General features: G+C 36.9%; 1 protein-coding gene across 14 annotated transcripts in view; it reads right to left on the bottom strand.

Moving 5' to 3' along the window:
- The window catches only part of C18H2orf76 (chromosome 18 C2orf76 homolog), a 70,005-nt gene that overhangs the window by 18,201 nt on the left and 39,557 nt on the right, over positions 1-12,247 (bottom strand). For 10 of the 14 annotated variants that reach the window (XM_023622780.2, XM_005601445.4, XM_023622779.2 and 7 more), the window contains one exon: positions 2,173-2,223. The exons of the other annotated variants lie outside the window; for them this stretch is intronic. In XM_023622780.2, the coding sequence (XP_023478548.1) occupies positions 2,173-2,223 (51 nt within the window). The remainder of the gene's footprint in view (positions 1-2,172; positions 2,224-12,247) is intronic. 14 annotated transcript variants of the gene reach the window in all.

Raw genomic sequence — 12,247 nt, 5'->3', positions numbered from 1 at the left:
TTGCTCTAAAAGGTTCTGCAACCCCACAATAAGATGGGCACATTTTTTGGCAGAAGAAGAAATGCTTTGAACAGAAATTTTCACCCGATTTTTCTCTCCAACAGAAACTGGGAAGAGGGTAAGAAAAGAGAAATGATAAGCTAGCCAAATGATAAGCTAGCAAAAGGTGTGGTATTAACGTCCCTTTCTTTGTTCAATAATCTCTTTCACTTGTTTTTACTTCTTTAAAAAAAACTTCATTATTAACAGAAACAACATCTGTGGGTATTGTTTCCTTAATGAAAATTCCTTGAGGAAAGTAACCTCATAAAAATAAAAATATCTCTTACATTGGTGTAGTGTTTAATGTGTTCACACACGCATTGTTTAATCTAATCTCACACAGCCTTATGAAATGAATAGGATTAAGAGCCTCGCACCACACAACACACGCACAACGCACAGGTGATAAGGATTTAAAAATAAGACAGCCTCCCACACAGTCTGGTCAGAGTAAATCAGTAATAGATGTAGACACCAATTAACTGCGAGGAGGGGCTCTGAGAAATCTCAGACTCCAGGTGGCCTGCCCAAGAGAGCCAGCCAGCTACCCCAGGGCACAGAGACAGCAACTAGCAAAACTGAATTTTGACTTGGTACCCTTCCCACCCCACAACAGTCGTGTGCTGTGTTCCCACAGAGCAGGGACCACTACCAAAGGACAAAACACCTCAGCCTTTCTTGTTGAACACAAAGCAGAAGATTATTAAAGAGCCAAACACAGAGTCACTTGAAGTCCAAACCCACTGGTTCTCGAATTTCTTCACAGATAAATGTATTCATTTTTTCTGTCAATTCATCTGAATAGTATAGAAATACTAGGAGAAAAAGGTGTTAATAAGGTGGAATAATATAAAAGGTACATTACTGCCAAGACGATTAGCAGTCAGATATTCTGGTGCTTTCACGATCTAAAACTTATCTTTCAAAATAGCTTACAAGGAACATAAGTTTGAATACACAAACACACCATGCCAAAAGGGAAACCATTTGTAACTATTTTAATTGGAAATGGCATCTGTAGGTTGATTCAAGTTTAAGGTTCTGTTTCAAGTCATTATACTTTGAAAGCCATAAAGCCAAAATTGAGAAGTTTCATATTTACTTAATCATGCTTTTAATTCCTTTCTCTTATTCAATATTTAGTATGTAAATTCTTTAAGTCCAATAAATCAAAGTACTTTTCACTCAGCGCCTTCAGCTTCTGCTTGACTACCCCTGATGACCTCACAATTAGGCTCTGGATATTAAAATGCATACACACGGGGAAGACTGTGATTTCAAAGTATTTCAGGTCATAAGTTGCTCTACCAAACGGGAACAGAATTAAAAGCCACTCCAAAAGACGATCTACGGTAAGGTAATAAAAAATTTATACCTTAAAATGTCTGCACCAATTAACAGAAATATTTGTTAAGTGCATGATAATACTGAAGGGAAGTCTCAGTTTGCTGAGTGTCACTATGCTGAAGGTTAGTAACTATACCATCTTTATAACAAATAATGAAACCTAGCTTCTTGCCTTGTTAAGTACATTTTATTTTATTTCCTTTTTCTCCCCAAAGCCCCCCGGTATATAGTTGTATATTTTAGTTGTGGGTCCTTCCAGTTGTGGCATGTGGGACGCCACCTCAGCGTGGTCTGATGAACGGTGCCATGTCCGCGCCCAGGATTCGAACCAACGAAACACTGGGCCGCCTGCAGCGGAGAGCACAAACTTAACCACTCGGCCACGGGGCCAGTCCCCTTGTTAGTACATTTTAAAATCAACAATTGCAACATATAAAATTACTATATAATGTGCTCAAGTTACTGGCATTTAAAATGTTAAATCTCTTCTTTCAATTCCTAGTCTTTAATCATTTCTCCTTTTCTGATTACCTGGCAAAGAAATTCATTTTAGACACAGTTTGCCAAATATGCTGTTCCTCACAAATAGGCCACTTATCTACACTATTACAATTTACTTTAACGATAGACTGCAATTCCTATATTTCTACATAAACTTCCATATTGGATTTTATTTACAGATAGTAAACTCATTTTGAAAACCAAATTTAAATTCATATCAACATAAAACTAATGTGAAATTATATTAATATATGTCTTAAAAGAATAAGAAAAATTGGTTACCATATTTATAATTTCTGAATGGTGGTGGCAGGCTGGTCCTTAAAGGGATATCTATAAGAGAAAGGTTATTTTTATTACAAAATATTCAAATAGACACTCGTAGTATATGCATAGTCTTTTGGTTCTGTTATACCTGCAGACTAAGCTGCTTTGACAAAACTGATGAGACACAAAATGCAGCTAACATGCCATCAAAATCCAAGGGACATCTAAAACAACGGAACCGCTGATAAGATGTGGAGCTGCTATGAGCTCAACCAAGAATTCAGGAACACTATTAAATGATTCGGCATTTTATTAAATACATTAGCATCTATATACACTTGAAACAGAGCACACATGTGTGAGACACTCTTTTCTACACAGCTGTTGTTCGTTTAGCATATGAACCTGAGAACCCTTTGAGGGTGTTTGGGTCAGTAGTGGAAACCAATGATCTAGAACCATCTTATCACTCTTACCAAAATTCAGATAACCTACAATGTGACTACTCTAACTCAGCAAAGAAAACAAAACAAAATCAGAGTAAATATTCTCTTTAAAACAGTGTTCCAAATACCAGTATTAGTTTTAATTAATAATATCTGATGCCAGAAGCCTTACAGAGGGCAATTTGGTAATATATATCAAAATTACATATACCCTTTGACCTAACAATTCCTCTTGGAGAATTTATCATAGAGATATACCTTGCACACTCTTGTGTGTATGTGTGAAAGGCCATATGTACAAGGGTACTACCTGTAAAATTACTTGCAATAGCAAATGCTTAGAAAACCCCAAATGTCCTTCAGCGGGGGTACTTGTTAAATAAACTATAATATGCCCAAACAAGGAAACATATTTTTCAACTGTAAAACAACCAAAAAGAGGAGGAGGAATCTCTCTACTAATACGATAAGATCTTTAAGACTTGTCAAGGGTAAAGAAGGCAGAAAGCAGAACATTGTTTTTAGTAAGCTACCTTTTGAGTAAAAAGGGGGAAAAACAAGAACCTATGTTTGCATTTGCTTATACTTTCATGGGAGGAAGCAGGGTGCCCTGGTCAGACAGAGAGCCGAAGTAGGAGGGAGACTTTTCACTGTATTCCTCCTTATATTTTGATTTTAAAACCACACGACTGTGTTATCTATTGAATTCAGGGGGAAGAAACCCACACAGCTGAACGAGGAAACGTGTTTTTTTAAATACATTTGTTTTTTAGAAGTCAAATATACACCAAAATTAAAATATAACTTATTCATTTATGTTACAAGCATTTCAAGTGCCTACTATCCAGGGACAGGGTAAATAAGAAGGTACCAGGACAAGGCCCCACTCTTGACAGCGCACGCTCGTGCGTGCTCCCGCGTGAATCCTGTAACAAGGTGTGTTCACAGCCAGGGCTGAGGTCTTAGAGTGTGGTTCTCACCTGCTGCACATTAGAATCACCCAGCCCAGTACCAGTAGATCAGGCTCGCAGCAGACTCGTGCCAGGCATAAATGTTTAAACACAAAACAAAAACCTCCTGAGATTATGCTCAGACAAACAATTCACGGGGGGCCAGCCAGGTGACATAAGTGAGTGAGTGAGGCAGGTCAAATGGGAGGGGGCTGTGAGATCTGAGAGTATGCACCCCATTAAAGGGGCTGCTGCCGTTCAGTTCTAATTGGTCACCTAAAGATTTAAATGTAAATGCTGAAAAGTCTGGGGGTTTGGTGAAATTTTCTGACTTTTAAAACATCACACGCCAAAGGAAACCTCTCTGGAGTCCAGATCTGCCAGCCCAAACCCCAAGTGAAACCTCTGGCTTAGGCTTACCAGAGGCACGTTCATTTGATCCTTTTTGTTTCTCATTCACTTATGAAAGATGGGCCAAAAAAGTATTAATTAAACATCAGAAAGGAGAATTAAATCCGTTTAACTTATTGCTATTTATATTTCCTAAACCAGACAAGGAAAGCCCCTGAAGAGAGGCGTGAGGTGAAGATGGCTCCATGAAGCTGCTATCATTTAGAGATGCCTACAGTCGAAGAAATCAAATCACTGTCTTAGGTTCAAGCTAGACTTCTGAGAGAAGAGATGATGACAGAGACCAACAAGAGCCCCTGTTCTCTCTCTTCCTTTAGATCTCAGCTCAAGTGTCCCCTCTGCAGAGAGGTCTCCCCTGACGGCCCTGCTAAACGAGGTCTCCCCCCATACTGTTTCCTTCATAGCATTTTTTACAATTATAGTTTTCTCTATTGATTCTGGTCTCTCTTCCCTACCAATTCATAAATTTCTTGAGATTAAGACACTATAGCTTGTCTTCCCAAAGCCTAGGACAGTGTCTGGCACATAATAGATTAATAAATACTGGTTCCACGAGGGCAGGGACCACAGCCTATTTTCTTCATTGTGTTGCCAATACCTGAAAGAGTGCCTAGCACATGGCGGGGACTCAGAAATATTCATGAATGAATACATATAATTTAACCCCTTCCGTCAGCAGTTAAGAACACTGAAGTCCCAAGAAGGCAATCGGTGAGCCCAGCGTCAAGAGCTGGGACTGGAATCCAGCGCTCCTGACTCGCACTATGCAGCACTGAGAAGGGCAGGACTAAAGCAGCTGGATCAGACATTAAACGTGTTATGGTGAGATGAGAGCTTTAGTGGAAATACAAATAAAAATGCTTGAAGAGGAAGAGAAAAACAACGAACACCTCCTAATGAAAAAGGTCGTTTCCCATTTTGCACTACTACAAATCAGGCTATGAGCACGCATACGTGGACACACTTTCACCTAGAAGTGGAACAGCTGGATTGGACAGTGTGCGTGTATTTAACTCTCCAAGAAATTGCCAAACCATCTTTCAAAGTGGTACCTTTTCACATTCCCACTAGAAACATACAAGAGTTCCAGTTCCTCCACATCCCAGCCAAAATTTGGGTTTTAATTAATAAAACTTTTCAAGTTTAGCCATTTTAGTGAGCGTATTTTGCTCTCATTATGGTTTTAATTTGCATTTCACCAAAAGCTAGTGATGACGAGTCTCATTGAATGTGTTTATTTGCCATCCATATATCTTCCTTGGTGAAGTATCTGTTCAAATCTTTTGCCCACTTTTTAATTGGGTTGTATGTCTTATTATTGAGTTGTAAGAGTTTGGGTTTTTGAAGTCATTATTTAAGAATCAAGTCCCTTGTTGGATATATGTTGTACAATATTTTCCCCAAGTCTATAGTTTGCCTTTTTATTTTCTTAACAGTATATTTTGAAAAGCAAAAGTTTTTAATTTTAATGAAGTCCTACTAATTTTTTTCTTTTATGGTTGGTGCTCATTGTGCTGTATTTAAGAAAATTTTACCAAAATAAAAGTCTCTAAGATTTTCTCCTATGTTTTCTTTCAGAAGTTTTCTAGTTCCAGTTTTCACATTTGGGTCTTGACCAATTTTGAGTTATTTTTTTATACGGTAGGAGGCAAGAGTTGAGGTTCATTTATTTGCATCTAATTGTTCCAGCATCATTTTTGGAAAGATCACCTCTTCCCCCAAAAATGCCTTGGCCAAAAATCAATGGAACACATATGTCTAGGTCTATTTCTGGACTGTTTTCGACTAATATCTATGTCAACTTCTATATCAATACCACACACGCTAACTTGATTGGTGTAGCTTTATAGTAGTAAGACATGAAATCAGATAGTGTAATTCCTCCAACATTTTTCCTTCTTTTTGTGAGTTATTTGGGCTACAGGTCTTTTGACTTTCCTTATAAATTTCAGGATAAGTTAGAATAACTTACTTCTAAACTTTAGAAATAAGTTTTACATTAACCTGAAGGGGAAAAAGAAAAAGCCTGCTGAGATTTTGATTGGGATGGAATCTAGACATCATTTTAAGGCAACATGGCATCTTAATATTGAGTTTTCTAATCCATGAACACAGTATATTTCTCCATTTATTCAGGATTTTTAAAAGTTCCTCTCAGTCATGTTTTTGAGTTTTCAATGCAAAAGTCTTAAACATCTATCAAATGTATCGCGTTTCATATTTTTGAAGTGATTATTAATTTTTTTTGTTTCTAACTGTATATTGCTAATAACACAATTGATTTTAGTATATTGATCTTGTATCCTATAACCTTGCTAAGCTCAGCTTATTACTTCTAATAGTGTTTTTACAGATTCCATCGGATTGTCTACATAATCATGTCATCTGTGAATAATGACGGCTTTACTTCCTCCTTTCTAATATGGATGCCTTTCATTTCTTTTTTTTGCCTTAATGAAGTGACTAGAAGCTCCAGCACAATGTTGAATAGAAGTGATCCTGAGCAGACATCCCTGCCCGGTTCCTAATCTTAGGAGGAAAGCACAGTCTTTCACCATTAAATACGATGTTGGGTGTTAGGTTTTCATAATAATCCTCAATCAAGTAGAGAAAGTTCTCTTCCATTCCTAGTTTACCAAGAGTTTCCAACAGGAGTGGATGCTGGATTTTGTCTTCATCTATTGAAATAATCATATGGTTTTCCCTTCTTAAACTATTAATGAATTACACTGCCTTGAATGGTAAACCATCCTGGATAACCCCACATGGTCATGACCTATTATTCCTTTTTAGATATTGTTGGATTTGATTTGATAAAATTTGGTTAAGAACTTTTTTTTTTTTTAAAGATTTTATTTTTTCCTTTTTCTCCCCAAAGCCCCCCGGTACATAGTTGTGTATTCTTCGTTGTGGGTTCTTCCAGTTGTGGCATGTGGGACGCCGCCTCAGCGTGGTCTGATGAGCAGTGCCATGTCCGCGCCCAGGATTCGAACCAACGAAACACTGGGCCGCCTGCAGCGGAGCTTGCGAACTTAACCACTCGGCCACGGGGCCAGCCCCTGGTTAAGAACTTTTACATCTCTGTGTAGGAAGGAGACTGGTCAGTAGCTTTGTCTTTCTTCTAAGTACTTTCTCTGGTTTTGGTATCAGGGTAGAGATGATCTCAGCAGGAGCTGATAAATATTCCTTCCTCTTTAATTTTCTGGAAGAGTTTCTGTAGAATTGGGATTATTACTTCCTTAAATGTATGGCAGAATTTACTAATGAAGCCATCTGGGACTGCAGTTTTCTTTGTTGAAATGTATTTTAATTAAGTTCATTTTAAAATACAGAATTATTCAGGTTATCTGTTTCTTCTTTAGTGAGTATTGGTAGTTTGGGGCTTTCAAGGAATTTGTCTGCTTACCTGGGATAACATATTTATGGCTTCACGTCATTCAAAATATTCCTTTATTATTCTTTTAACATCTATAAAGAATCTGTAGTGATGTAACAACTCTTACTCCTGATACTGATAACTTGTGTCTTCTCTTTTTTTTGTCCTGACCAGTCCGGCAGGGGTTTATCAATTTTACTAACCTCAAAGAATGAGCAGCTTTGGCTGTTATTGATTTTTTCTATGGCTTTTCTATTTTCTGGTGTGATCTTTATTATTACTTTTATTCTACTTACTTTGGGGTTAATTTGCTGTTCTTTTCCTAGTTTCTTAACATAAAGGCTGAAATCATTGATTTGAGACCTCTTCTCTTTTTTACTTTAGGCATTTTTAGTACCACAGATTTTCCTCTAAGTACTATTTTACCTGCCTCCCACAAATTTTGAAAAGTTGTGTATTCACTTTTCATTCAGTTCAAAACACTTTCCCTTTTGATCTCTGCTTTTACCAGTAGGTTATTTAGAAGTGTGTTATTTTGTTTCCAAATATTTGGGGATTTTCCAGAGATACTTCTGTTACTGATTTCTAATCCACTGTGGTAAAAAAAATAAAAAATACATGATTTGAATTCTTTTAAATGTATCAAGACTTGTTTTATGGCTCCGAATATGGTCTCTTGGTAAATGTTCTACGTGCACTCGAATGTGTATTCTTCTGTCCAGCGGAGTGTTCTCTAAATGTCAATTTGGTCAATTTACATTGACGGTGTTGTTCAAGTTTTCTACATCCTTACTGATTTTCTGTCTACTTGTTCCATCAATTATTGAGAGAAGTGTGTTAAAATCTCCCATAATAATTACAGATTCATCTATTTCTCCTTGTAGTTTTATCAGCTTTACTTCATGTAGTTTGAAGCTTTGTTGTTATGTGCATAAATATTTAGAATCACTGTGTCCTTTTGATTAATTGATGACTTTATCATTATAAAATGATCTTTATCCCTAGCAATAAATTTCTTATTCTGAAATCTACTTTATCTGATATTAATATAGGCAGTTCAGCTTTCTTTAGATTAGTATTAGCATGGTATAACTTTTTCATCCTATTACCTTTAACTGTTTTTTATCTTTAAAGTGTATTTCTTGTAGGCAACATATAAATGGGACTTCCTCTTATCTATTTGTCTTTTAATTGGGGTGTTTAGACCATTTACTTTTCTTTTCTTCTTCTTTTTTTTTTGGTGAGGAAGATTGGCCCTAAGCTAACATCTCTTGCCAATATTCTTTTTTTTCCTCCCCAAAGCCCCAGAACATAGTTTATATATCCTAGTTGTAGGTCATTCTAGTTCTTCTACATAGGATGCCACCACAGCATGGCTTGATGGGTGCTGTGTAGGTCCATGCCCAGGATCTAAACTGGCGAACCCTGGGCCATGGAAGCAGAGTGCACAAACTTAACCACTCGGCCACAGGGCCAGCCCCTAGACCATTTACATTTAATGTGATTATTGATATGGTTGGGTTTAAATCTACCACTTTGTCATTTGTTTTTCATTTATCCATCTGTTCTATATATCCTCTTTTCCCTTCTTTTCGGTTGACTACTTGACAACTTTTTATGATTCCATTTTCTCTCTTTTGTCGGCTTATTGTCTGTAGCCTTTAGGGTGTGTGTATGAGAGAGACTGTGTGTGTGGTTGCTTTAAGGTCTGTAGTGAACAGCTTTGTAAGTCTACCTCCCAGTGATACTCTAACACTTCACATACAGTGAAAGAAACCTACACCAGCAAGCTTCCGTTTCTCCCCTCCTGGCCTTTGTGCTATTGCTGTCCTATATTTTCCATAAACCCGCAACACACTTATTTTTTTAAATGGTCAAATAGCTTTTTAAAAATATTTTTAAAATAAAAAAAAAGTTTTATATTTCCCCATGTTTAGCATTCCCAGCACTCTTCATGTCTTTGTGTGCATCCAGATTTCCACCCGGTATCATTTTCCTTCAGTTGGAAGAAGGTCCTGTGGCATTTCTTCCAGTGCAGATCTCCTGGCAATGGGCTCTTTCAGCTTTCGTATGTCTGAAAAAGTCTGTATTTTGCCTTCATTTCTAAAAGATGGGACTAGAATCCTAGGTTAACTTTTTTCTTTCAATACTTTAAAGATGTTATTCCACTATCTTCTGGCATGCGTTGATTCCGATGAGAAGTCTGTTGTCATTTTCATCTTTGTTCTTCTCTCTGTAACGTGTCCTCTTCTCTCTGGCTGTTTTTAAGATTTTCTCTTTATTCCCAGTTGTAAGCAATTCCATTATGGTATGTTTTGATGTAGCTTTCTTCATGTTTCTTTTGCTTGAGATTTGTTGAACTGCTGGATATGTGAGTTTATAGTTTTCATCACATTTGTAAAAATTTCAACCATTATTTCTTCAGGGATGTCTTCTGTCCTCCCATCCCAGCACCTCTCCTCATGGCCTCCAATTACATGTATATTTGGCTAGTGGAAGTTGCTCCATACCTCCCTGCGCTCTGTTTATTTTTCTTTCAGTCCTTTTCCTCTCCACACTTTATTTCAGATTGTTTTTGTTGCCATGTTTTCAAGTTTAGTAATCTTTTCTTCTGCCCCATCTGATCTGCATGTTAATCCTATCCAGTGTATACCCATCTCAGACATTGTATTTTTCATTTCTAGTTCAATTTGGGTCTTTTAAAAAAGTATCTTCCATCTCTAACATGTTCAATCTTTCTCTACCTGCTTGAACATTTGCAATACAGTTATAACAACTATTTTAATTGTCCTTGTCTACTAATTCTATCATCTGCAGCATTTCTGGGTTGGTTTCAATTGATTGATTTCTCTCCTAATTACAGTTCATATTTTCTTGCTTCTTTGCATGCCTGGTAAGTTCTGATTTGATGCAAGGCATTGTAAATTTTATCTTGTTGTGTGCTAGATATTTTTATATTCCTACAAACATCCTCAGCTTTGTTAAATTACTTGGAAATAGAACCTTTTGAGTCTTGCTTTTGAGCTTTGTTAGGTAAAGAATTTAGGGTTAATTTCACCTTAGTATTGCAGAAACACCCTTCTAGACACTCTACCCAACAACCTGTGAATTACAAGGTTTCCATTCTGGCTGGTGTGAATAAAAACTATCCCCAAGCCTGTATGAGCTCTGAGCATTTTGCTTTCTGCTACCTTCTGATGGTTCTTTACCTGGCTTCCAGTAGTTTCCTTACACACTTGTGCTGATCATATTCTACTGAAGACTCACATCTCCAAATCTTCAAGACACTGAAGATCTTCAGAGCCCTCTCTTTGTACAGCTCTCTCCATTCCAGTTCTCTGCCCTATGAACTCTCCAGGCTCCGCTCAAGACTGCCAGCTCTGACTCCTAAAACCGTGGAACTCCCCAGGCTCTGCCTGATTCCTACTCCCTGCTCTGTGGCCTACAGACTCTCTCCAGGCAGTAAGGTGGCACAATTGTAGGGGTCATCTTGTTTGTTTCCCTTATCCTGGGAACCACTGTCTTGTGCTGCCTGATGTCCAATATTTGCAAAAGATTGTTTCATGTATTTTGCATAGTTTTTTAGTTGTTTCAGGTAGAAGTCCAGTCCCTGCTATTCCCCCTTGGCAAAAAGCAAAAGTCTATAGCAAATCTATTATATTCTGGAAATTATTTCCCACTTTGCACAGAGCTTTCCTTTCATTTTATGTTTCTCCATCTTTGAACTTAACTGTGGGACCTAATGAACTTTCACAGAAGAATTCAGGATTGCAGCATTCGGCAAAAACCAATTTAATATTCTATTATTGGAAAGTTCACAAGAAGGTAACCACTAACTTTACTCATTCATTTAGGTCTCTGTAAAAGGCATCCATAGAAAAATTAATGATTAGAAAAATAAGACAACTTAATAAATATACTGTTGGCAATTAGGATGCCACAAAGGAGTCTGAAATGTTAAAACACACATTTCAATATAAAAATCAATAAAGTCTGGAAAATTATTAAATATCAATGGGCAATAAAATAATTCTTCACCTCATAATAAAGGCTCTAAAAATAGAAGGGGTACAATTTACAGCTTATTTTTAGATGCTGGGTCTACACTTGAAGACTTTTAGGAAAGCACAAATACCTAAGAGAAAAAAAGAAATTGACTCATTCAATGACTAATCTGTGTGGTCAATACCACCAAAGACCTGACATTAATCAGAACAACCTGCCAACATAATAACCTGATAAGAGGTCATGTCAGATATTACAGTCAGATTCCAAGGTTAAGCTATATCAAGATGCTTTTTACTTTAATTATGAAATAATCTAAACATAAAAAAGTATGAAGAACATAAAATTCATTTAACTCACCAACCAAATGAACAAATGTTAACATATTGTCATAACTGCTTCAGATCATTTACTATTTTCTTATTAAATAAAACAACATGGATACAGTTGAGCTCTCTGTCTTTCTCTAGTCCCATTACCCCCCCTGCCTAGAGGTAACCACTAACCATCCTCAAATGTGTATACCCTCTTTGTTGTTACACTCTCATTCCAGAAGTCACAGCCACAGAAAATAGATATTATTTTGTGTTTTAAATTTGCAGAGTTACGTATTTTAAACTGAAGAATCTACAGTACATTTTGTAGTACAAACAAGAGAGCAGTGCCTCAACACTGTGTTGAAGGAATAGTCCCTTTGTGATAAGGTGAGAATGTGCTACTGCAAAATTATCCTGTTCCTTTTTGTAAAAGAGGGGTACCAGGGGAGTGCTTCTTTACAGAAGAATCCAGATAATAAACGTAGAAGGAATCATAGAGGAAGAAAAATTCCAATTTTGCAACACGAATGATTCAGGTAAAAATCATCAATAAATGCTAAAACCATTGAAAACAAGATATACAAA

The sequence above is a fragment of the Equus caballus genome, chromosome 18 (assembly GCF_041296265.1).
Source record: "Equus caballus isolate H_3958 breed thoroughbred chromosome 18, TB-T2T, whole genome shotgun sequence".
Lineage (NCBI taxonomy): Eukaryota > Metazoa > Chordata > Mammalia > Perissodactyla > Equidae > Equus > Equus caballus.
The sequence above is the reverse complement of the archived record's forward strand: the minus strand, read 5'-3'. Positions and strand labels throughout refer to the sequence as shown.